Genomic DNA, 24024 nt, shown 5'->3' on the forward strand with positions numbered 1-24024 from the left:
ATAGGAATTTTTGTTGTGCATATATACAATGCCATTAGAACCAAGCAAACCAAAGCACTTCAATAAATTTATATGTATTTTGCAAAAAACACAATGATGAAAATTAGAAAACAACAGTGACTGTACCTACATAAAGATTACAACAAAACTTTGAAAGATTCAAAGAACAGTCAGCATTTAGTAGGAAGTGTAAAGGCTCTTACTTTGAATGACTTCAGCACAGCTGCTCCTACAGGACATCACTAGTCTCTCATACTGAGTGATTTTGGTCCACTTCCACTTCTTGTCTCTTCCACAGTTCTATGACTGTAGTGGGTTTTCATGGCCATAACTTTGTCACTAAGAATGTTCTAGAGATTTTCTATTGGGTTTAGATCAGCACTCTGGCTTGGCCATTTTATTATTTCAGTGTTTTCACTTGGAAGCAACAAGGGGGCATTGTCCTGCATGAAAATTGTATTACGAGATAAATCATTACCCTGCTAAGAAATGAACTGGCAAGCAATACTAGTTGCAGCTTGCCCATTGACATTTTGCATATCATCTTGTCCTCTCTTGCATTTGTCTTTCGTGGACAACCAGCCTTTTTGGGAAGCCTCTATAGTTTGTGACGTTGTAAAGATGCAATATTATGGAAATCACAGATTTGGAATGACCAACTTCTGTTGATATGGCTGATAGGTTAATCCCTTTGGCTTTCATCTGGAGGATTTCAGTCACTTTTAAACACCTCACAATCTTCCAAAGTCGGTGAAAATTAGAAAATGTGACTGTCAGTTAAATAGGTTTTGTCAGATACATAAGAAGCTAAATGAACACCAATAACTGGGAGGTATCTGAAAGTGTTCTCTAATTTTGATCAGTGTTCTTTTTCAAATATCTCATATTATGACTTTGATACTTAGATATTACCTAAATGACCTAGACCAGACTTACATATTTAGTGTTCTTTTTCAAATATTTTCTAATATTATATAAAAAAGATGATATTTAGGAAATTGTAGGTTTTCATTTTTTCTAGTTTTGATCTCCAGTGTATATTGATATCTACTGATATTAAAAGAAATAGAAGAAATAATTTTAAAAAAATATATGTATAAAATATATATATATGATTATTTAATTATTATTTAATCCATATCACCCAGCCCTAGAAGAGACTGAAAGCAGCAAGATGACACTGCAATTCCAACACTGCTGAAAAAATCAGGAGAATTTGGGAAATACTTCAGGGTTGAGATGACAAAAACAGCCACAGTTAACAGTAGTAGCAGTTCGGTGACCAGTCATTGGTCTGCAATGTTTTCACGTTATCTTTTGACATTGAATCAGCTCACTTGAAACCCTCACAGAGATGATACCAAAAAGTACTAGGTACTATCCACAACATTTACCCAATGGAAAACCAAATAAGGTGAGTAGAGGGGAGTTTAGTCTGTACTATGTGGTGGAAAAGCACTACACTATATCCCACTCTTTGACAGAAGCCATTGTAAGGAGATAATCACGTTAATGGTTTAATGTTGTGTCTGATCAGTCTGGCCAGCCATTTTCAACTGACATAAGTCGGTGAAGATTCTCAGTCATCAAGTTATCTGGAAGTATAGTCGTGGCAACTGGACTTCGTTGTTTTGACCTTAGAAAATGGAAGTCCAGTTGCTATATCTCAAGTTCCAGACAACTGACATAAGGTCATGATAGATACATTATGTTTGCTGTTAACTAACAAGACAAAGACATGCCAAAGATAGGTTAGTTCATTTAGATGGTATGCGTTATAGTGGACCCTGACATGTACATTTTTACATTCTTAATTCCAATGAATTTAAGGGATTATGATAGAAAATATAAATGTTCCTTGAAAGTGGATATGTTTTTGACCTTTTTAATTTTCAAACATTTACACTACAGGATTTCTGTGGCAGATACTTTCCAACATTTAGTTATTTTCAATTATGTACAAGTTAGGTCTCAGTTCTGTTTGCAGGTGAATAGTGATTTATTTAGGAAACATGTAAAGTGCAAAAAAACTGGTTCACACTTATGCTCGTTTATTCTAAATAAGGAGAAATGATCTTTAAACCTATATTAATGAGGTCTCTTATGTTAATTAATGCGAATTAGGTTTTGTCCTGGCTCTGTTTTGGATTCAGGCCAATATTGTGGGACTATGAAGACCTCTACTACATAACCTAAAACATACCCTACCTAAAAAAGTATGCATATTAATTGACCATCATATATGCAAATAAAATGGCGCTGCAGTACTACGTACTCGGTACGTGTGTGTATGAGAAATACTTTTTTTTTTTTTTGTGCTTGTTAGGAGGACATCAATAATTTCAAAAACTCTATTGGATGTGACTTTGAGTGATTCTAATACTGGACAGCTATAGCAAACAGACCTGCTGTTCTTTGGCTGTAACTCTTCCAACATGACATGAAGACACAGAAAGCAGAGATCCGAGAGTGTGGTGCACCATTAGAAGACCCCAAATTGTAACTGTTGCCGTGTTTTGTTCTTTTCCATTCTTATCAGGTGTTTTTCATAAAACACTACAGTTTTTTGTATATTAAGAATTGTTTGTCCCTAAAGCTTTTTATTCAGTTGACGCATTTATGTGTAAGGAAGACAGATGTAAATGGCACATTGGGTTGAGTATGGTTTATATAGTATAGTTTATACAATAACCAGAATTAATGAAAACTGTTTTTGAGACTGTAGAGCTTGAACTATCTAACGTCTTTGACTTTATTCTGTAGATTGTTTAGTTTAATCTGACATTGTTTATTAATATGTGTCTTATATAATCTGGATTATTGCATTGAAGAGACATTTACTTGGGTCCCATTTCAGGAGGGTGCGTGTAACTTTGGTGGTTTTGGGAATATTTATTATTTTGTGTACATGTGGAAATAAAGACTTGTGCTGCTTAATAAATGATCTTCTGATTACTGATAGTTGTGCATGTTGTATAAGTTAATCAGGTCAAATGAAGAATATTGTTGACATTAATAAATCACAACATAGGGAGAAACCTCAACCTCTGGGCTTAAGTGGCCTTTAAAAGTCATTTCATGCAGGCATTTGCTGTGTTATACTCTTGAATGGCCTTGTAGCCACAAATGATTCACATTTACTTTGTCAATGATTTATCACGTAAAGCGGCACCTCAACTCTCTGAGTCTTACAGCACACATACTGACGTTTGAACACATTTTTATTTGTTTATCAGAGCACATTTGTCAGCAGCTTTGCTCTGACAGTAGCACTGAGCTCTACAAGCAGTAAGTGATATATGTCGGGGTCATGTGACCTCTTCACGTGATCGTTCCTCATTCAACCCGGAAGTTGTTCCGTTCCTCCGTGTTGTACGTCTCAAGTTTCGTGTATCAGCTGTGACAACTCGTTTCTCACAGGGTCAATATATAACAGACCATCCTTGCCGGAAATAATTTACTACACAGACACACGTCTTTATTGTATAAATCGGGCTACATAATAACACAATTGCTAACAAAAAAACAGTACGTGTATCAGAATATAAATAAATAAGGCGTTGCAGACATCACATCATCACAAATCATCCATCAACGGCTAAACAACACAGTGGTGTGACTGATGTGAGCACAGTAAAACATACATAAAGTAGGTTTTTAATAAATATGCAAATGTTTGTCAAAGACTTGAACCATATTCAGACTGAAAATAACACTAAATTGTACTGACGTTGGTACAGGGACTGCATGTTATTGAGGCAGATGGACGAACTACACTAGTTTAGTGGGAACCTACTAAAACCTTTAATGGTCGTGACGGTCCGCGAAGAATAAAAAGCTTCTTGGGATTAGTGGGTGGGTCCGCTGTGATAGTGACTGTGTGAGCAGTCAAATGGTACCTTCAGGTGATTCACGTAAAAACGAAAACATATTTCCCTCGTAGTGCTTAGGTGGGCACAAATAACTAAACACACCACTCAGTATAAGAAACATATTTGATTTATATGTGTTTTCAGGCGACGGGCGTACGCGGCAGCGTTATTTATTCATGCGTACCTCTCGCTTACTGGGATCGTTCGTGCGGCTGTTGGTATTTCCGACAGCTCCCGAAGGCAAGTGATGCTACGCCGAGCTAGTAGATCGTGAGACACGCTTATCTTCAAGACAAGTCGAGGTTAGAAAAGGTATTAATCGAGGGTTTGCTTTGTCTTTATTGCACAAAATGATCAACCCCCAGAGATCTCTGTCCGAGCTTCCTAAGATGTCTGCGGCCAGCCAAGTGGAGAGAGCAGTGTTGGTAAGCTTTCCACGGCTCTGCAGCTCTACGAGGCGGCTGAGACGCAGCGCCGTGTTGCTGTTTACTGTTTGCTTTACCGACGGACCTTTTAATATAATCTTTATTTCACTAGTCAATGTTTAAATGTAGCTACACGGTACGAATGTAGGCACACGTAGCACGGAGGCTCAGTAACATTTGCCGCAGTGAGTCCGCCTGGAAACACCACACAAACTAACGAGAGCCTGCAGTAACGCTGAAAACCAAATGTTAGCATCACACACAGTTCACACAGGTTATCACCCTTCGTCTGGGTCTGTTTTACATTTAGAAACATGCAATAGTTACTATAAATCACACGGTATAAATGCTATAAAACCTTTATTTCTGCTGTAGACTGAAAACCTTTTTTTTTTTTTACAACATTTCAGCATTAACCTCCAGAGGTCCAGTGGGTCTCTTTACATCCCACTAGCCCTGATGGGTATTGCACAAAAGCAGAATTAAGAAATCCAGGATAAGTGAAATATCCTAGCTTGACTTATTCTGATAAAGTCACCCTGGTTTATTCTGTTGAACCCTTATCAAACCACAACAGTACTGTTTGGAAGACACAGAGTTACTGATTAAACTTGAACAAACCTCGCTCAGCATATTTTGAACCCACAGAGCAGCAGCACAATATGCAGATGTACGAAGAGCTAAATCATAAATGGAAAACGGGAAACATGGCTGAAAGAATTAGACTACAGAAAGGAAAAGCCTGGCTTTCAAGTGCGGATCGGCTGAAGTAATAAATAATTATCAAGGAGTGTTCCAGAGAAGTTGTTACAATGCATAGAAAGACATTACATATAACATACATATATATTAACATATGCACTAAACAGTTTGAGTATAAATGCTTTAAATGTAATCATTGGCAGTCCATATGTTACTCAGGACAATCCACTGTTTTGTATTAGTTTTCATGGTATTAAAAAGTAGTTTGGCTTTCAAACAAATCTATAATGTCATAATTTGGTCAATTTATGTAAATTTACCTATCTTATTATTTTTTTATTTACATAGTCTCCCTCATTTTCCCCTGAGGGTGGTTCGATACAGATGTGGGTGCAGTCCACTGCACTAATGACATTAGGGAAGGCTCTACACAAATTAAACTACACTTGATGTGTATATATATATACACCTCCAAAGGTGGTTGAGAATGACCGAGCTAAGATCTTGTGGGACTTCCAGATATAGACTGACAAACTGATAATGGCCAACCAACCCGACATATTAGTGATGGGCAAACAGGAGAATAAGGCTGTAGTGATAGATGTAGCAATCCCAAGTGATAGCAACATCAGGAAGAAGGAGCACGAGAAGATTGAGAAGTACCAAGCCGACGTAAATCTCTTTATATAGAATATATTTTTCATATTTTGCAATCAGGTATTAGTCTTCAAATGCAAAAGGATCAGACCTGTCCCGGAATAGTCTCTGATGCCTGAATGCTTGTCTGAGTATCAACTTTTCCTCATCAACTGCGTCGTCTGAGAAAGGGCATGCTATTGTCAAGAGAAACTTGTGAATAGAACTTCTACAGTTTATATACTAGATTGCATGTTGCCCATCTTATGGTCTTAATTGAAACTGCCTTCGCAAAATGATCAGCTGTTTTCAATAAACTCAACAGTGTCAATACATTTATTCTTTAAACCACAACCATATGAACAGCAATCTTCATAAAACTAGTGATTAAAAAATAAGTCTGACAGTAATTACGAATACCACATGAATAGTTATAAAAAATAATTACGGTATGTTAATAAACGAATCAACGTAGGCACAATTAAATAAAAAAACAAAACACTATCTGTTGTATTTTAAAGCAGAATAAATGAAATGGGGTAATATATAGCACAAAACAATTTCTAATAGTTCAGACAGATAAACATAAAGATAGATCTAGGATTAATCTATCCGGGTTGTTAGCCTGCTCTGGATCAGGCTAACTTAAGGTGTTTTTCTCCTTCTCCTTCTTCTCCTCCCCCTCCTTCTTCTCCTCTTCTCCTTCTCCTCCTCCACATTCCAAATGGTTGGATTGGCTATGGCCAACATTTGTGCAGTGGCTCTGATTAATTTTGCATCTTTTCTCCGCTTCACAATTGCTTGTTACTCACTTAAAGACAGCTCTCTGGTTTCATGTTGGTTATACCTTTTAACTGTTAATGCAATCTGAACAGGTAAAACCCAAATCTAGAACTGAGCATAGACATTCAATGTAATAGGACACATCTGGGCAAGAAAACACACCTGTCAGTTACATGTTCCAATACTTTTGCTCACATGAAAAATTGGTAGGTTCAAAGAAAAGGTACCATCTTCTAAGTTGTGTATTGGATCCAGACATAAACACCTGGAAACAAAAGCTGAAATGTCGATCTCTCATCTCATATTCATCTTTTGATGCCAAACCCAAATGTTTTCAGTCTACAGCAAACATAAAGAAATTGGCCCCTCTGTTCCAATACGTTTGGAGTGGAGTGTAGGTGGGTTGCTTGGAATTGCACAGCACTGGTAATATGATTATACAGCATTACAGTTAATGATATGGCACCAAAAATGGTTTCCTGGGACAATACAAACCCCCTGAGTAGTATCACCTTCCCCATAACAAGAAACATCTAGTCATAAAATTGTCAAATACCCTTACATAATGTTTAAAACTCAGATAATTATTAGGAAATGCAATTTCAGGATCTTTTGTTTTAGAAATAGTAGGCTTTAGTATAAGTATTGCTGAATTCTAAATATTGATGAAATATGTGTTCATCCCTTTAAAACACTAAAGTCACTTTGTGGGTTTTTAAAGGAAGTTGTCATTTCTGTAAATTGCCTAATCATTATGATAGCATTTATCAGTAGTGCAGTTAAAATGTAAAACATGTCAGTGTGTTTCAATGCATGTCGATCTAAGCAGTGCACCTACATTTTGTGCTGGTAAATTATGATTAAATAGCACCAGTGCTACTTGTGTATAAAGTTAGTCTGAAGCTCTGTATTGAATTTAGATTAGATAAAAGCAGTGGCCAGTCAGACCTGTCAGTTGAAGCCACCATTAAATTCTTCCAACATTAAAACCACCAGGTGGTGTTAATGTTGTGGCTGCAAGATGTATGCTTACAGTACACATGAAGGTGTGGCACACTAGTGAAAGTTTTTCCTTATCCAATTCAAGGGTCTGAGGACACAGGATGTTGCTATTGCATGGATAGTAAAGCCCATCGAGGTAAATTTGTGTTTTGGCAAATAGGTTATAAGAATACACTTCAGGTTCATTTCAAGGTCTTTTATTTTTAGCCACTCAATTTAATGTTTGGAATGCCCATGGATATGGGGGCATTGTCCATGATGTTCTGCAGATTTAGCAGCATAGTTCTGAATCTCTTCTCCGTTCCATTTGTTTTTCATTTCATCTTTTGAATAGGACGATGAATTCAACTGGCTGCTTAAAGAAGAGGTTCATGCTGTCTTAAAGCAGCTTCAGGATGTACTTAAGGTAAAAACTGATATTTTATGTATAAATCTATTTTAAAAAAAACATTTTAGATTATCTTCCAACACCAGTGATGGATGTTTGATTAACATGACTAGTCACAGACAGAGAAAGCTGTGCAAATCATATGGTCCGCAGTATATAATGATGATGCATTCTCATGATAAGGATTTGTTATATTGTAGCGTTGGCAAATAGTTGTATGATCACATGTTTGTGCCATTAAATGTGGTAAGAAAGGCAGCAAGCATGGTGGAAGGCCAAGCCTCCACTTTGGAAAAAGAACATCTGTTATTTGGAAATAGTTAAGCAACAACTCGGATATGATAGACAAGTTGTGTCGCAAAACTTTACCACAGATGCCACCAATGTGAGGAGGAGGTCATGGCAGATGTTGGAGCATCAGCAGTAAGCAGGCTCCTTTAGCTTAGAAGGGTTTTGTCTGCCAGTGGTTCTCCGTACAATTAAAGGAGATGCTCAAACAGAGCTAGTGACACTGAGGCAAAGATATGATGCCAGTCCACACTGTAGACAATCAGAAATTCACCTGTAAATCACTTTGGATAAAAGGTGACAACCAAATACAGTATAAATGCTAAATGCTATTTGAGGAATTGTATTGTTAGTGCAAAAATATTGTAAAACAATGTCATGTATCAATATCACCCACCCCATCACAAACCATGGAAAATCTTCCCCTGGGAAGAATTTGTACTGCAGTCTGTGTTACCTGCTAGCTGCAGAATTGCACATAAAGAATGGGACAGCAACATCAGTGAAAATTACTAGATGATTATATAAATATAATAGAAATTATTATGAGTATAAACCAGTCCTAGCTGCATTGTACATCTGTTTCAGCAACTGTTTCAGCAAACACCAGAAGGGCTAAAATGAATGCATCTACACTGTCAGCTCTTAGGCCATGACTGCACAACACTGTGATTATTATTTTGCTCTGTTGTTGTGAACAGGAGGCATCTAGACGTTTCTCAATGCCAACACCAGGCCTGGAGAGTCAGCTCAAACAGGAAAACTTCATCCTCGGCAGCTCAACGTAATACTTTACATCTCTAACCATTTCATTTTACAGTTCTTTTTATGGTGCGAAGGTAGTTGACTATGTCACATAATGCTAAATGAGTAGGCCATATTAATTCCATAACAGTATAACTGTGCTGATTGTGGCTGACTCATGCTAGTGACAGCTATTTTGAATGAGTTTGCCATTTTGGTCATGTCAGTTTCTTACCCTTTCTAAAGACTAGCCCTGCTAACCAGTCTTTCCTGTTGTTACTCATGGATGTTGAAATAAAAATGTGATGTTTTGCAGCATGGATCAAGTAAAGGGGGTGCTGACACTGCAGGGCGAGGCTCTGACTCAGGCTGTATGTTTGACTTGTTCCCATTAAAGATTCATTCCCCTTATATGAACATGAAATGTTGATTTAAATCAAACATGCCTCAAACGTTGTTTTGCTTTTCTCAACAGGACATAAACCTAAAGGTTGCAAAGAACAGCCATGTGCTGCACTTTCAGTTCCGAGAGGACAAGCACTGGAAGCTGCAGCAGGTACTGTTAGTATATGATACAGTCATCTGAGAACCAAATAGTTAAATAGCATTTACTGGTGTAAAGATTGTCTGCCCGTTATCTTGAAGGTTTTTGGTTAACTAGGTTATTGATTGGAATCTGAGACATGCTTATGAAATATACTTTGAACTTGAAGTTTACACAGACACATGTGTTTATTATAAATCGTCTCAGTAAAATGTATTATTAAAAAGAGTATTATAATATCCTAAACATTATACTCACTTTTCTCATAATAATTGTTTTAGCAGTGCAGATATTAGCTCTGCATATTGTGGAATGGAATTAGTATGTTATATTAAACTCCATTCCTGGTTTGTCTTTCCCTCACTGGTGTCGTCATCCTCAAGGCTGTCACCTGGCAAATTGAAAATATTTTCAGTGACTGGGGAGCAATGATTAATAAATGTGTTCTTTCTTATTTTGCCGTTAATTAATAATGTTAGTTTTTGCATGCAAATTATTTTAATGCTCCCATCTTGCTTTATTTGTCCCTTACATCATTTCACCTTTCTCTTGTCTCCCTTTTCTATCAGATCCAGGATGCCAGGAATCATGTGAACCAGGCTCTGCAATTGCTTAACAGCCGTGATGAGAGCTACTGCTTCAAGACAGGAGCTGAAGTTAATAAGGTCTGTCTCTGCTCAGAGCAACAATACCCTGTTCCATTGAGCACAGGGCTGGACATTGATGATAGTATCCTCAATGTTTCTATTGACACTGTAGCTGATGGACGCAGTGATGCTGCAGCTGACACGAGCACGAAACCGCCTCACAACCCCAGCTTCCCTGACGCTGCCTGAACTGGCTACCAGCGGTCTGATGGTATAGATAAACACACCATACACATTATGCAGACACTGCTATACCAAACAAATAACCACAGTATAATGGTATACATTTTTTACTTCTTACAAAGTAAATAAAATTCGTAATTTGTAAAGAAGTGTAATGGCCAATGTGTCATTCTCAGTCAATCTGGTGAAGATATTTGGAAGTTGAGTAATGGCAACTGGACTTAGTGCTAGGTCGAAACGTTTCGCTATTCACCAAGGTAGCTTCTTCAGTCTGAGGTTAGTTGGTAGGAGACCACAAATTTATCTTATCCTCTGTGTGTGTGGGTGTGTGTGTGGGTGTGTGTGTGTGGCTGGGTGTGTGGCTGGGTGTGTGGCTGGGTGTGTGGCTGGGTGTGTGGCTGGGTGGGTGGGTGGGTGGGTGGGTTGTGGGTAAACGGTGGCTATTGTAAGGAATTACAATTTCACTGTGTTTATTATGAAGTATTGTACTGTTATTTTACACTTCTTTATTTCTCTCTTATCACCAGAAAATGTTTACTCCTCCTATGCCTGGGGATGTGATGGTGAATTTTTACATCAACTTAAGCAAACTGTGTCTGACTGTCTATCAGCTTCATGTGCTTCCTCCAAACACAACCAAGGTTAGACATGTATGATGTATATATACCAGTGGTCCCCAACCCCCGGGCTGCGGGGATTATTTGATCTAAACGATGTTTTATTTTGGAAAAGTACCGGATTCTCTCCTCCACATCTGTCTATGATTCACTCTTGATGTATGTCAAGATGCTTGCCTCGTTCACATTAACTACATCTGCTACCTTCTGCATAATATGCGGTGACCGGCTCTCTAATGAGGTAATGAAACCTTCAAAACTGCTTCACCACTTCATTTTAGACGGCAAAAATCTCATTTTGATCGAAAACCCTTAAAATACCAGTTTTTATGCCGGTCGTATCATTTTATTTTACTTTATTTAATTTATCTGCCACATCTCAAAGGCCGGTCCGTGAAGATATTGTCTGAAATTTAACCGGTCTGTGGCGCAAAAAAGGTTGGGACCACTGTTATATCTGTCCAACCGCAATTTCCCCAAGGGGATCAATAAAGTATACATTATAATATAATAATAATAATAATAATAATAATAATAATAATAATAATTATTATTATTATTATTATTATTATTATTATTATTATTATTATTATTATTATTATTATATACTACTCAATACTACTATACTGTGACTAATGTTTTGTGTTTTCTGTCACATCCAGTATTTCAAGCCAGCTGGAAGTTCGGTGTTGCATAGCCCTGGATCAATGTTGTAAGTATTACTTCTTCTTCTTTTCTTTTAGTGTGTGTGTGTGTATATAAATGAGGGGATGGAACTACTAGAAGGCAAGATAGCAGATGTTGAGGATAGCTACAAATACCTTGGAATCCCACAGGCAAATGGTAACCACGAAGGGGCCGCAAGGAAAACAAAGCAACCACTAAGTACCTCCGAAGGGTAAGGCAAGGTCTGAGAAGTCAGCTGAACGGGGAGGAACAAAGTCCGGGCAATCAGAACTTACGCCCTCCCAGTCATCAGGTATCCCGCTGGCATAATAAGCTGGCCAAAAGAGGAGATGGAAGCCACTGACATCAAGACAAGGAAGCTCCTTACAATGCATGGAGTGTTTCACCACAAATCCAGCACCCTGAGAATGTATGCTAAGCGGAAGGAAGGAGGCTTAGTGAGCGTCAAAGCCACTATCCAGGACGAAACAACTAAGCTCAATGAATACATCAGGAAGATGGGCACATCTGATGGCGTGCTTAGCGAATACCTCAGGCAGCAGGCTCCAGAGGAACAAGGGAAGGAAGAGGAGGAACCCTCATGGAAGGACAAACCCCTGCACGATATGTACCACCGGCAGATAGAAGAAGTGGCTGATGTTGACAAATTCTTCCAGTGGCTGGACAAAGCTGGACTGAAAGACAGCACAGAGGCACTAAGATTGATAGTGGCTGGGATCTACCATACCAGGCAGGACCCCAGGTGCAGGCTGTGCAAAGATGCCCCCGAAACAATCCAGCACATAACAGCGGGATGCAAGATGCTAGCAGGCAGGGCATACATGAAACGCCATAACCAAGTGGTACCATACCATAGTGTACAGGAACATCTGTGCCAAGTACAGGCTGGAAGTCCCAAAGTCAAAATGGGACACACCTCCAAAGGTGGTTGAGAATGACAGAGCTAAGATCCTGTGGGACCTCCAGATACAGACACAATGTTGTTTTAGAGTGAAGGATCTTCATTATCACCAGTCTTTGGCTGACACCTATGCCTATGGAGCATGTTTACTAGCATGCTACTTATAGAATTCTTGTTCATTCATTAGTGATGACTAAAATGGCTTGCAGCCAGCAATGTTTGTTTTTTTAAATGTAACCTTTACTTTTGGCTAAAAACAAGGAGGGTGGCTGTTTTTATTCTGACCATCGCTAAATACAGTATTACCAGAGTTTAGCTAATCAATAATACAATAATAAATAAACAATAATAAAAAAGTGAATTGTTTTTGCACATCTATACCCTGCTGCCTTTCCTTTGAACTAAAAATATTTCCCTCCACAGTGAACTTAACAACAACCGTTTTGAGGTGAGCCATGTTCACAAGGTGGAGTGTGTGGTGCCTTGGCTCAATGATACACTGGTGTTCTTCACCATCTCACTACAGCTCTGTCAGCAGCTCAAGGACAAGGTGAGCGTCTCTCCTGGAAATAATTCTGCCAGGTTACACTTAAAGGGTACGTTCCTAATTTTATAAGTATAAGTCTGTCCTAAAAAACACTCAAGACATCAAAGGGAATTCCATATTTATAAAACAGTAGCTTTAGAAAACCCCTAGTTAATTTATTTCTTTAAAGAGTCCATATTATGCTAACTCCACCAGTCCTTGAATTGCCTATTTGAAATTTGTGCAGATAGAACTCACTGATTGGATGTGTGGATAAATACAGAAGTCCCTCTGCTACCACCAGACTCCACCCCTTAGCAGAGCACAGTGGGCAGGAGGAATGGTAGACCTGGGTGCGGGAGTTCAGGTAGGCAGGTGCTGTTGGCTACATGTCGAGGTGTCCTTGGACAAGACACAGAAACCTCTATAGTGGCGCTGACATGTACTGTCTGGCAGCTGTCCAACAACAATTTGTGCATATCTACATACACCAGAGAGTCGTGTATAAAAATGAAGAAAAAGTGGATTTTGCATTATATGGTCTCTTTCACTGGTGTGTGGGTGGAGAATTATTTGCTTGAGTAACTTGAGAAAAGTCACATTATGCTATTCTGTTCTTCTTTTCCTTGCAGATATCTGTCTTCTCTAGTTTCTGGAACTACAGACCTTTCTAATCCAACTCTAATCCATCTTCCAGACACTGGTCTAACTAACCCCACGAGTGTAAGGGACATCCTGAAAAGGTTTTCATCTTTAATTATCAAGTCTTTCAGTCTGTAATGTTGCATGATCAGCCAAAAGAGCCAGTCAGACCCCAACAGATATCAGTGTTTGGTGTTCCCAGTTGTGTCTCATGTGATTGTCATTGCTCTGATATGTGTGTATTGAAACTCATAGCAATGACTTGTCTTGAACTTGTTAGTGAATTCATTTGATTGTTGTTGATTTGTTATTAGAAAATATTTTATTTCAAGCAGCTTAATACTTGTTTAATTATTGACTGATTCTTAATCCCAAGTAGCACTATTTCCCTGTGTACTATTTATGAAGGCTTAGAAGATTGATAAAAGTTCATAGTTATTTTTTCCTGACATACTTTTTAGTTCCCTCAAAAAAGATGTCTTCATTTTTGCGCTCCCACCCAAGATGTGCAGTCTTGCCTTCTTGCATGAGCATTCTTGCGAGGCCCACTGAACAAATGTTCAATCAGCTGCTTACTGAGTAATGGTACCCAACATGAACAAAACATTTACTGCCAAAGCTGGAACAGTGGTTCAGCTGTATAATTTTAATTTTACTAACTTAATTTAGGAATATTCTGTAGTATTTAAAAAGGTATATACACATACACTTTATTGATCCCTTTGGGAAATTGCTGTTGGACAGCTGACAGACAGTACATATTAACACTACTATGAGATTTAGGTGACTTCTCCTGAACATGCTGCCAGGAGGAACTGGGAATTGAACCACTGACCCTGGGGTTTGAAGAGAATGCTTTATTAGTTAAGCTGCAGCAAATCACTCATTACATATATAATATATCCGCCTTTAAGACATGAGTAGTCCACAGTCCAGAGTAAAATTAACCACTTAAAGGAATGGTTTAACATTTTGGGAAATCCTCTTCTTCTAAAGAGAGATGTTACCAACCTCATAACTATACCATAATTATGAAGCTACAACCAGCAACCAGTTATTATCAATTATCATTGCTGATTGTTGCACAAATAAGTTATGAAAACAAAGTTAATACAGTTTACTGAGTGGAAATACTAAAAACTTGACATGAACATTAACGTGAACATAAATACACGTGACAATCTTTGTTAGTAAATGGATTTGTAACTGTTAGGCCATCAGTTATGTTTGTTGATGATTTGTGTTCATCTGCTATATATTGTTTATTTAACGTTTACATTGTCTTGCAAACAATATTGACTCAGAGCCAGACACTAATCCAGTCTTGAGCAAATCACTTCATTCCAGTGTTATTCTAGTTTTAGAAAGCTGCCAATATAAAATGTGGAAATGATTTATCTGTGCAATAAAAATATTTTGAACAATAACCTGCCCGAGTCACACTCTTCCTGTGCTGAATTCTTCTATGAAGATACACTGGCCTAAAAAAAAAGAATACCAAAGCACAGCAAAACATTTTCTTCATTATGTGTAACAATGTATACAGCATGCAAACCGTTTAAAACATAATAGATTTACTTTTACAAAACAACTAACATTTGATATTTAATCAGTGACATGCTGTAACTGGACCAATCAGCGTGGAGAGGGTGTCTGCCTCCCACAGGAGAGGAACTTGAGAGGTCTTTAAGATAAGATGGAGAGGAGCTCCATCTTAAAGACTTCATAGTTCCATATTTTCCTAGCAGAACTCTCCGTTCTCAGAGTGCAGTTTTACTTGTGGTTCCTAGAGTTTCCAAATGTAGAATGGGAGGCAGAGCCTTTATCTATCAAGCTCCTCTCCTGTGGAACCAGCTCCCAGTTCAGGTTCGGGAGGCAGACACCCTCTCAACATTTAAGACTAAACATAAAACTTACCTTTTGTATGAAGCTTACAGTTAGGGTTAGGGTCCCAGAAACAGATGTTGTTTCTGGGATCTGCTGGAGCCACTCTCCCAGTTTGGGAGTTACAGCCCCCAGTGTTCCTATTACCACGGGTACCACTTGTGCCTTCACCTTCCACATCTTTTCCATCTCTTCTTTCAGCCCTTGGTACTTCTCTATCCTCTAGTTCTCCTTCTTCCGGATGTTGCTATTACTTGGGATTGCGACATCTATCATTACAGCCTTGTTCTTCTGTTTGTCCACCACTACTATGTGCGGGGCTACATGAACAGGATGTGGGAACTATGGATATATATATATATATATATCTTTTTTGCCAGCTTGTTGACCTACTTTCACAGCTTGTTGACCTACACCCACTCCCTGTGCTAGTACTTACAGTAAATTTAAAATCAAGTAGCTGACTAAATGTAGGATGTTGTGAAAGAGCAGGTCATACAGTGGTTATTGGTCAGTGAATGGGCTGCAATGGAAATTTTCTTCTTTCTTTTAAATGTTTGCAGACATCCACAAAACCAATGTCACCACTCAGCTAAAACTGGCTTTTAAAATTCATTACAGGATAGAAATATCACATTCATGTATCACATTGTTGTGACAAACATAAATATGACCTCAAAAATTTGGCTTTATCAGACTCTATGCTAGCAAAACTTCAGTCATACATTGAATGTATGTTGTATAATTTTACCTTTTTATATTTTAAGTTTATTAAAGCACCTTTATTAATTCACGTGTACAGACATTCTGTTTTCATCCAGTCCCATGATTTCCTTGTCTTTGTCTTTAATCTGCATGTTAGTGACAAAAGGCAAATTACATTCTAGTCCCTTTTTGAGACGATGTTCCACCACTACCTTAGTGGTGGTGATCAGATAATTCAATAATTACAAAAGATATTCCCTGTGGGGTTTTTTTTATTTACAACAATAATCTAACAAATAGTGAACTTGTCATTGTCATTTAGACACAACCTCTATATGCAGTTCATGGTTTAAATGGCCAAGTTGTACTGTAGAGATATATTAGATCAAAAAGTGTTTTTTGTTTGAGATTTACGATAAAATACAGGGAGCCCTGTGACATTCAGATTTTAGTCATATATTTGTTACAGTGACTGTAGCAAAATTTCATATTTGAATAGAATTAAAGGAGAAATGATTCTGGCTAAGTGTTACAGAAACATGTTATTGTAGAAGTGATCATTTTAATATCTGACAGACAAGTGAGCAGTAATGTGTTACATCCTTAGTTTTTTTAAACTTTTTAAAGATTTTTTAAAAACTTTTCTTGCCTAAATATATGTTATAGTTCAGAGCAACAGCTACTATTGTCCAAAAGAGATCATCTCCAAACAGCTAACAAGGTCCAAAATTAAAACTATTTTTTTCAGTCAGCATTTTATCACAGAGACACTTCTCCCTCTAATCTGTCAGATCAATCAGACATTTTGTGTGTATTAGATTTCCATAACTTGTGAACAACAATTTCTACTTCTAACTACAGTCGCCTTCACTTTACTTCATTACTGCAGTTCAGCTGTCAGGGTTCCAGAGCCATGTTTTCTATGCCAACCTTCTTTCTTCTAGGCTGTTGAGAAAACCAAAAGTATGTTATTTTAAATAGACAACATTCTTACAGTACATACAGCAATCCTATAAAACTAAAGAATCCATTAATGACTGGAATAAATGGAGGAACACTCCTGTGCCCTGTTTATTATGGCTTTTTAAAATAGCAACCAGCAGTTGCTTGGACTCTGTGACTCTCGTGCTTGGAGTGCAAGCAATTATGGGACTAATGTGAAGGTTCAAGTTGTTAAATAAGTAGGTAATAAGTAATTATGATATATTATTTTCTGGTTCATAGAAATCTTTATTTTTCTTGTTATTCAGCCCATTTTTGGCACTTAACTCCTTTCACACTTCAACATATTCAAACCATTCAAACTTCAACATATTCAGCTAATATAGGATATGTACGCTTGTAATTTTCTCATTCAAACCCTTCATACATAACTATTTTTTCACCTTTTCTACCTTTTTTTTCAAGACGATTACAAAATGTTCAAAATTCACAGTTTTTTAGAAGTTTTCGTGCATCTTTCAACTTTCTACTAATTCATACTTTCAGACTCTAAATAATGCATACATTTCTGTACTTTCTTGTATTCAGCATTCACACTGTATTCATACTTTTTAAATAGTTCCACTTTGTTTGAGCCTTGCTCAAAAAGGCAGACACTGAGAAATACATTGGGGTAGAATGTTGGCAAGCTAGAGTAGTTGCCATGACACTAGAGTGGAGAGAGAATTATATTGAACCACAATTTTGTGATTTTTGGAGACAAATAGAACAATTTGTATCTTGTCCTGTTTTCTACATTTTTTACACAACAAACACCTTGTGTTTGAGTGGTATTAAGCACTTATCACCATGACAAGACAGCAACACACCAGACTTCTCTGATGTCAGTAACTACATACTATCTTCTTTTAACTGACTAATGTGCTGGAGTGTGCCATGTACCTCTCATATAGCTCTCTTCCCTACTTCCCTGTAGATGTGTAAAAATTGCACTTTTTACGATTCCCAGTTCTTTCTAATTACCTGCTGATGTGTTCTTGGACAAGACACTGAAACCCCATAGTAGTGCCGATATGTACTGTCTGGCAGCTGTCCAACCCAATTTCCCCAAAAGGATCAATAAAGTTTTTGGACATCAGTCTGTCAAACTGCTGAAGTTCGCAGATAACACCAACCTTATAAGCATCATCTCTGAGAGTCGACCAAAAGAAGTAAGATGGACCATCTGGTTTCATGAAGGCCATCCCCACTGTCATCTAGGCTCAGTACTTCTTGTGGCACCTCCATGTGAGGATGTTTCAGCTCCATGTGAGGATTTTTGGTGAACTTCTACACTGCCATCATCAAATCCATTTTCCACTGCCATCATCAAACCCATTTTTACATAGCTGCAGTGCGTCAATCACTCAGCTGAGAAGGTGATGGGTTGCAGCCTCCCATCACCCTAGAACCTGTATGTCTCAAGGCCAGGATTGCAGGATTGTAGAATTTCAGTCCCTCCCCTCAGTACCTGACAAGAACAGTTTCTTCCCAACTGCAATCAGGCTGCTGAACAGTGCCCCATAGTCACTCTCACTTTTCAAGTTACACCTAACTCCCATGCACAATGACTTTTTCTTTATATGGCTATTTTTAATTGTATAAAATTGTATCTTTTCTACTGTGCACATACTTTATACACTGCACTTCCAAAAAGAAGTATAAAAAAAATATTTTGTATCATTTCGATAAGCTTCGTTCGAGTTGCATTAATTTTTTGCTGAGATCTTGTTTTGATGACGGGAGAGTCGGAGTGCCACGCAAAGTCTTCTCCAGCACATCCCAGAGATTCTGAATGGTCTGGACAATCCATGTGTGAAAATTATGTGTCATGCTCCTTAAACCTTGTGTCTTTCACAATTTGAGCCTGATGAATCCTGGCATTGTCATCTTGAAATATGCCTCAGGGAGGAAAAATCCATTGATGGAATAACCTTGTCATTCAGTATATACCTGAATTCTTTGAGCACATAACATTTGCTGAACCTATCCCTGACCAACTGCAGCAACCCCAGATCATAGCACTTCCCCCACAGGCTTGTACAGTAGGCAGTAGGCATGATGGATGCATCACTTGATCTCCCTCTCTTCTTAACTTGATGCAGCCATAACTCTGGAACAGGCTAAATCTGGACTCATCAGACCGTATGACCTTTTTGCATTGCTCCAGAGTTCAATCATTACGCTCCCTAGCAAATTAAAGCTTTTCTTTCTAATTAGTCTCACTGACTAGTGGCTTTCCGAAGGCTACACAGCTGTTTAGTCCCAGTTCCCTACACATTGTGAGTGTGGAAATGCCCTTACTTTAACTATTACCACCGATGACAATCATTCAACATTCAAACATCACTGTTTCAGAGTTTAGCCCTCCCATTTATCTGTGTGTGCATTTTTATTCCTTCTTTTCTTTTCTTGCGTGTGTGTTTACCGTGTCATCATCGCAGCAGCAGCAGCAGCAGCATCGGATGAGGACCAAGATCAACAGCAGCCCAACCATACCTGACAACACACAGTATGTGGATAGAGCACAACTGATCAGTGTTTTCTGTAGAACTCAACCCCCTCTACTCTAGTCAGACCATCACACCAAATCCACCTACATGACATGTTCAGGTTTGTGTAGTAGATACATAAAATAACTAATATCAATAAAACCTTTTTGACGATGCAGCCAATCCTACCTGTCACTGAATGAAAGGCGGTTTACAGTACAGGTTACTGTACATCGCCTTTCTGCCTAGCTCTACTGAGTGATACCTATAGTTTTTCTATGTTATATCTGTGTTGCTACATATCACCCTTTTAATACCAGGGTGGCTGTGGCTCAAGAGGTATGTCATAGGACTGGTGGTTTGATTTGTCCTGTCACATGCCAAAGTGTCCTTAGGCAAGATACTGAACCCCAAGTTGCCCCCGGTGAGTCAGATAAGCTGCATAGCAGCTCTGCCATCGGTGTGTGAGTGAATGGGTGAATAAGGTGCATTTTTACATGTAGGTTTTATAACTACATATGTTTTGTAGTCCTGTCCAGGGTGTAACCATCCTCTCACCCAGTGACAGCTGGGATTGGCTCCAGCACTTTGCGACCTTTAACAGGATAAATGGTTAGGATAATGGATGGATGGTTAAATGGATGAAATATGCTTTGTTATTATTCATTTCAGTTCAATTAGAATCAGTTATTTGGTTATTGCTGCATTGTGATTGGTCTAAATACATAGATTTGTGAAGTGGTGATGGCTGACTTGTTGCGAGATGTCACTTTTGAAAAGAAACAATGCAACAAATGGGCATCATTTATTTCTACATCACTTTTTGTAATTGAAAGCTTAACTACAGCTATTTGTAGCTTCTATCAGGCAGTTTAGGTTGTCAAGGATACATGTGGTATGTATTGCAGAATGTCCTCTTGGCCTGTATAATCAATTTCTTTCATTTTCACTCACCAATGAAGATGAAGAAGACTGCAAATGAAGCAATGTCCCAGTCAGACTGGAAGAACTGCTTGGACTGCAGTCTGGACACCACATCATTGAACTGATCCTCAAACTGCTGCTTTACAGCCGTCTGACCCATTGGTTTCTCTGCACTCAGATTACAGACATTACAGTATTCCATTATTGACACTCCACCAAAAAAAGGCAGTGTTCCAATTCAATTAAATATGGCATAATTATTTAAGTAGTACAGTGTATCTAAAAATGGTAACATGCATTTATTATTTCATGTTTTATCCAATTATTTTAAAACTTAATAAACATAAACTATTAATTACTGGAGTAAATGTGACACCGGTAGCCCTTAGAATGATTATAAATTTAGGAAAAGGTTAAAATTGTTAAAAAATCTATCATAAAGCAATAGTAAGGTGCCCATGTGTAATTTCTAAAACTCACTGTAATCACTCTTTAATGTCCATACGAATGATTACAGCAAGCTAAATCAGTTTCAAAATTCAAAGGAGACACTGGTTGTTGTTTTTGGATACACTCTCATCCTTTACTTTAGTTTTTCATTTTTCATAAATGTCCAAACAGCGTGATATTGTGAAGTAAGAAGCTCTTGGCCATTTTGCAGCACATATTTTGACTATTGTAATGTAATTAGCACCGTATTAGACAGTTACTAGTTAGGTGGGAACTACTGTGCAATTGTGAAATGCTGCCATTTTGCAGCTTGTACTTTGCCTCTTGTAATGTGCTTACAGCCATATTACAAATTTCATACTGTATGTATTCAGTGTAAATTGCTGTGTAATTGTAAGGTTATTGCCATGGTTAGTGTGTAATTAGTACAGTGTTAGAAAATTACTAGTTTGTGAGAAATTGAAATTGTGATAGATATTGTGATGTATGTATATACTATTAAAATGCTGTGCATCGTCTCATGAGCCTTCAGTTTTTTGATTTCACTGTTTTGCATACTTTTGTAATCATTGGGCAACAGAAATGTCTGTAGGACTCTGTTTGAAATATAAATGTTTACCTACCATATACTTTGGAATATAAACCATAAAACATAAAATTACATTTCTTGTCCATAAGCCCACTTTGGTTACTACGTATTTTAGGTACATTTCTAACTTTTACTCAGTTGCTAATTATTGGGTAATTACTAGTAAATTTGATTATTTTCTCATTTAGGATACTTTGGCAAGTAAATGAGTTGAAATAATGCTATAATACTACACAGATTTCCAGGTAATGACATTAAATTTTTTAATTTTTTTCATACTAAATGATTGTAATTAAACTTCAACTTTATTATTATATATATTATATTAAAATTCCAAACCAGTTTTACACTAATTGAACAGCTATTTTTGCTGCAAGCAACAAATACTCACATCCTAAGGGGTCGAATACAGAATCAATAAAATTCTATTTTTCAGTGACTTGTGTTTGTTGTTAAAAAAGCTTTACAAGAGATGATGTGTTTATGGTTTAACCTCCACATGAATATATTTTAACAAGAAATTTGTTAAAATTATAATGAAACACAGCCATCATACCAGTTTGCTGATTAAACTTTAATTGTAAAACATTGATTAGTCAAGAGCCAGGCGTTTCCCATCATGTCCTGAGATTTTGAAGTCGGTGCAGAGCAACATTCTGCTCCTTAACACATCAAAGACCAAAGGAGATGATTAATGACTTCAGGAGGACAAAAACTGAGGTCCCTCCACTGTACATCAGTGGGGACTGTGTAAAGAGGGTGTCAGACTTCCGCTTCCTGGGGGTCCACATAGAGGAGGATCTAACCTGGAGGAGTACCCCACCTCTGAGCTGATAACAAAGACCCAGCAGAAACTGCCCTTCCTAAGGGTACTGAGGAAGAACAACATCTCCCAGAGACTGTTGGTGTCCTTTTATCGATCCTCCATTGAGAGCATCCTCACGTACTGTGTTTTGGTTTAGCTTCTCGAGAAAGCTCTCCAATGCCAGAGGAGAACAGTGCCTCTCCTTCAGGTTCACAGTTCCGCCGCCTCAAAAAGGACACTACAAACCCTGCACACTCTCTCTACTACTTCAGGGAGAAGTTCAGGTCAGGTCGGAGAGCGACGCATCTACTGAGTTTGTTTGTTTTGTTTTGGTTTTTATATACTGATTTAAATGATTTATTCTGGGTTTATTTTTTATTTCATATATGGCACAGACTGGTTGGCATCTTGCAATGACAATAAGAAGTTTATCTTTTATCTTTATCTTCAGTGCCTGGCTCCAAAATCTGCGGCCGCCTTGGACTCACGAGATAATCGTTGCTTACGCATGCATGACGTCAGAGCAAGTCGGGAACAAGTCAAGCATGCATTGCGCGCCGATGTGACATGCGCAGAACTTGCTCATCTCGACTGAGGCTAATGTTCTTGATAACAACAGTGGTTTTAAGATTGTGATTAAAATGTGTATTTATGAATAGTATTAACATTTATATCGTGCGTACATTATATATTTAAAACTAAACAAACAAGTAAGCCCAAAAAAAAAAAAAACTTTACTTAACTAGGCCTTCGAAATCCACTTTTACATTAAGGCCTATTCACTCTGTTCCGAACAGATCAACGCACCTGTTGTGTTGACGGTAGTTAGGCATCATTAGGCTAAGATCAGCTTTGATTCACTTAAGAAATCATCCTAGTTTAAATTAGGCAAAGCAAAAAACGTCTTCACACAACACTCTTATTTAAAAGTAATTCATCTAATAGACCTATATTTAGAATTATTAGTTATTCTAACTTCTTTCTCCGAAACAACAGCTGCCTACCTGTAAACGGAGTCTGTTGCAGTGTTTCTTCCGGGTACGCAGGTAGCTCACATGACGCACCTGTTGACTGACGCGCACCATTAGCCTGATCTGGAAATGAAACTATACTCTGTGAACTACAGAACCATGAGTCACACTGGACTGGAGCCTTATGGAAAATGTGTGGGCAATTAACACAACATTAATACCTTTGAAAGAAACTTAAACATTTCATCTCTTTCCAAAGCTTGTCATGTTGCACAGGAGCATGCTTATCAACAAACAAAGGATGGACGGCTTGATTGAAAACGTCTAAATTGTGTATAAGTACTGAGGAGTGTTGTCACAATCATAAATGAAGTGTTAGACAAACATAAGAGTAACTGGCAAAGGAAACTGCATTAGGGAAAAAACAAGAAAATACAATATTAACCTATATAAAAAAAATTCAAATCTGTCCTTGTGAAGAAATATTAACCTAAAGAGCCCTACTTGTACGCATACGGGCCTATGTGTGTTTTATTTCATTTATTTCTTGTATTTTTTCTTCAATACATTTCTATTCAATAAATATATTTCTATTTTATGGATTCAATTTTGTTCATTCTTATTTGTTACCTCGTG

The 24024-nt window shown here is 37.8% G+C and overlaps 2 protein-coding genes across 6 annotated transcripts; one reads left to right on the forward strand and one right to left on the reverse strand.

The window, feature by feature from the left end:
- The first annotated feature begins 3979 nt into the window (after positions 1-3979).
- rogdi (rogdi atypical leucine zipper) lies at positions 3980-15325 on the forward strand. Of its 4 annotated transcripts, XR_003298875.1 has the most exons (12): positions 3982-4297; positions 7755-7826; positions 8798-8880; positions 9157-9211; positions 9316-9396; positions 9954-10049; positions 10144-10242; positions 10742-10855; positions 11494-11543; positions 12843-12969; positions 13193-13312; positions 13578-15325. XR_003298875.1 is itself a non-coding variant. In XM_026361478.1 (11 exons), exons 1-11 carry the CDS (start codon positions 4223-4225, stop codon positions 13592-13594), a joined length of 915 nt encoding a protein of 304 aa, XP_026217263.1. In that variant the 5' UTR covers positions 3980-4222; the 3' UTR covers positions 13595-15325. The 4 variants fall into 4 exon arrangements, 3 of the variants coding, with proteins under 3 accessions (XP_026217263.1, XP_026217283.1, XP_026217272.1); XM_026361478.1 differs by lacking the exon at positions 13193-13312 and having other exon boundaries at positions 3980-4297; positions 12843-13015; XM_026361498.1 differs by lacking the exon at positions 13193-13312 and having other exon boundaries at positions 3981-4184; positions 12843-13015.
- Positions 15326-16430: 1105 nt separating this feature from the next.
- On the reverse strand, positions 16431-23518 carry smim22 (small integral membrane protein 22). 2 transcript variants are annotated; one of them, XM_026361259.1, is made up of 4 exons: positions 23422-23518; positions 20604-20741; positions 19586-19656; positions 16431-17121 (listed from the first exon to the last, which is right to left on the reverse strand). In XM_026361259.1, exons 2-4 carry the CDS (start codon positions 20731-20733, stop codon positions 17074-17076), a joined length of 249 nt encoding a protein of 82 aa, XP_026217044.1. In that variant the 5' UTR covers positions 20734-20741; positions 23422-23518; the 3' UTR covers positions 16431-17073. The 2 variants fall into 2 exon arrangements, with proteins under 2 accessions (XP_026217044.1, XP_026217051.1); XM_026361266.1 differs by having other exon boundaries at positions 20604-20746; positions 23422-23439.
- Positions 23519-24024: the final 506 nt, after the last annotated feature.

The sequence above is a fragment of the Anabas testudineus genome, chromosome 8 (genome assembly GCF_900324465.2).
Source record: "Anabas testudineus chromosome 8, fAnaTes1.2, whole genome shotgun sequence".
Lineage (NCBI taxonomy): Eukaryota > Metazoa > Chordata > Actinopteri > Anabantiformes > Anabantidae > Anabas > Anabas testudineus.

Coding starts and splice junctions, on each gene's coding strand:
- rogdi (XM_026361478.1), top strand. CDS start 4,223: ATGATCAACCCCCAGAGATCTCTGTCCGAGCTTCCTAAGATGTCTGCG. Junction 4,298..7,754: donor AAGTGGAGAGAGCAGTGTTG/GTAAGCTTTCCA, acceptor TCTTTTGAATAG/GACGATGAATTCAACTGGCT. Junction 10,050..10,143: donor CAGGAGCTGAAGTTAATAAG/GTCTGTCTCTGC, acceptor TTGACACTGTAG/CTGATGGACGCAGTGATGCT.
- smim22 (XM_026361259.1), bottom strand. CDS start 20,733: ATGGGTCAGACGGCTGTAAAGCAGCAGTTTGAGGATCAGTTCAATGAT. Junction 19,657..20,603: donor AGTCTTCTTCATCTTCATTG/GTGAGTGAAAAT, acceptor GTGTGTTGTCAG/GTATGGTTGGGCTGCTGTTG. Junction 17,122..19,585: donor GCTGCTGCGATGATGACACG/GTAAACACACAC, acceptor TTTTCTCAACAG/CCTAGAAGAAAGAAGGTTGG.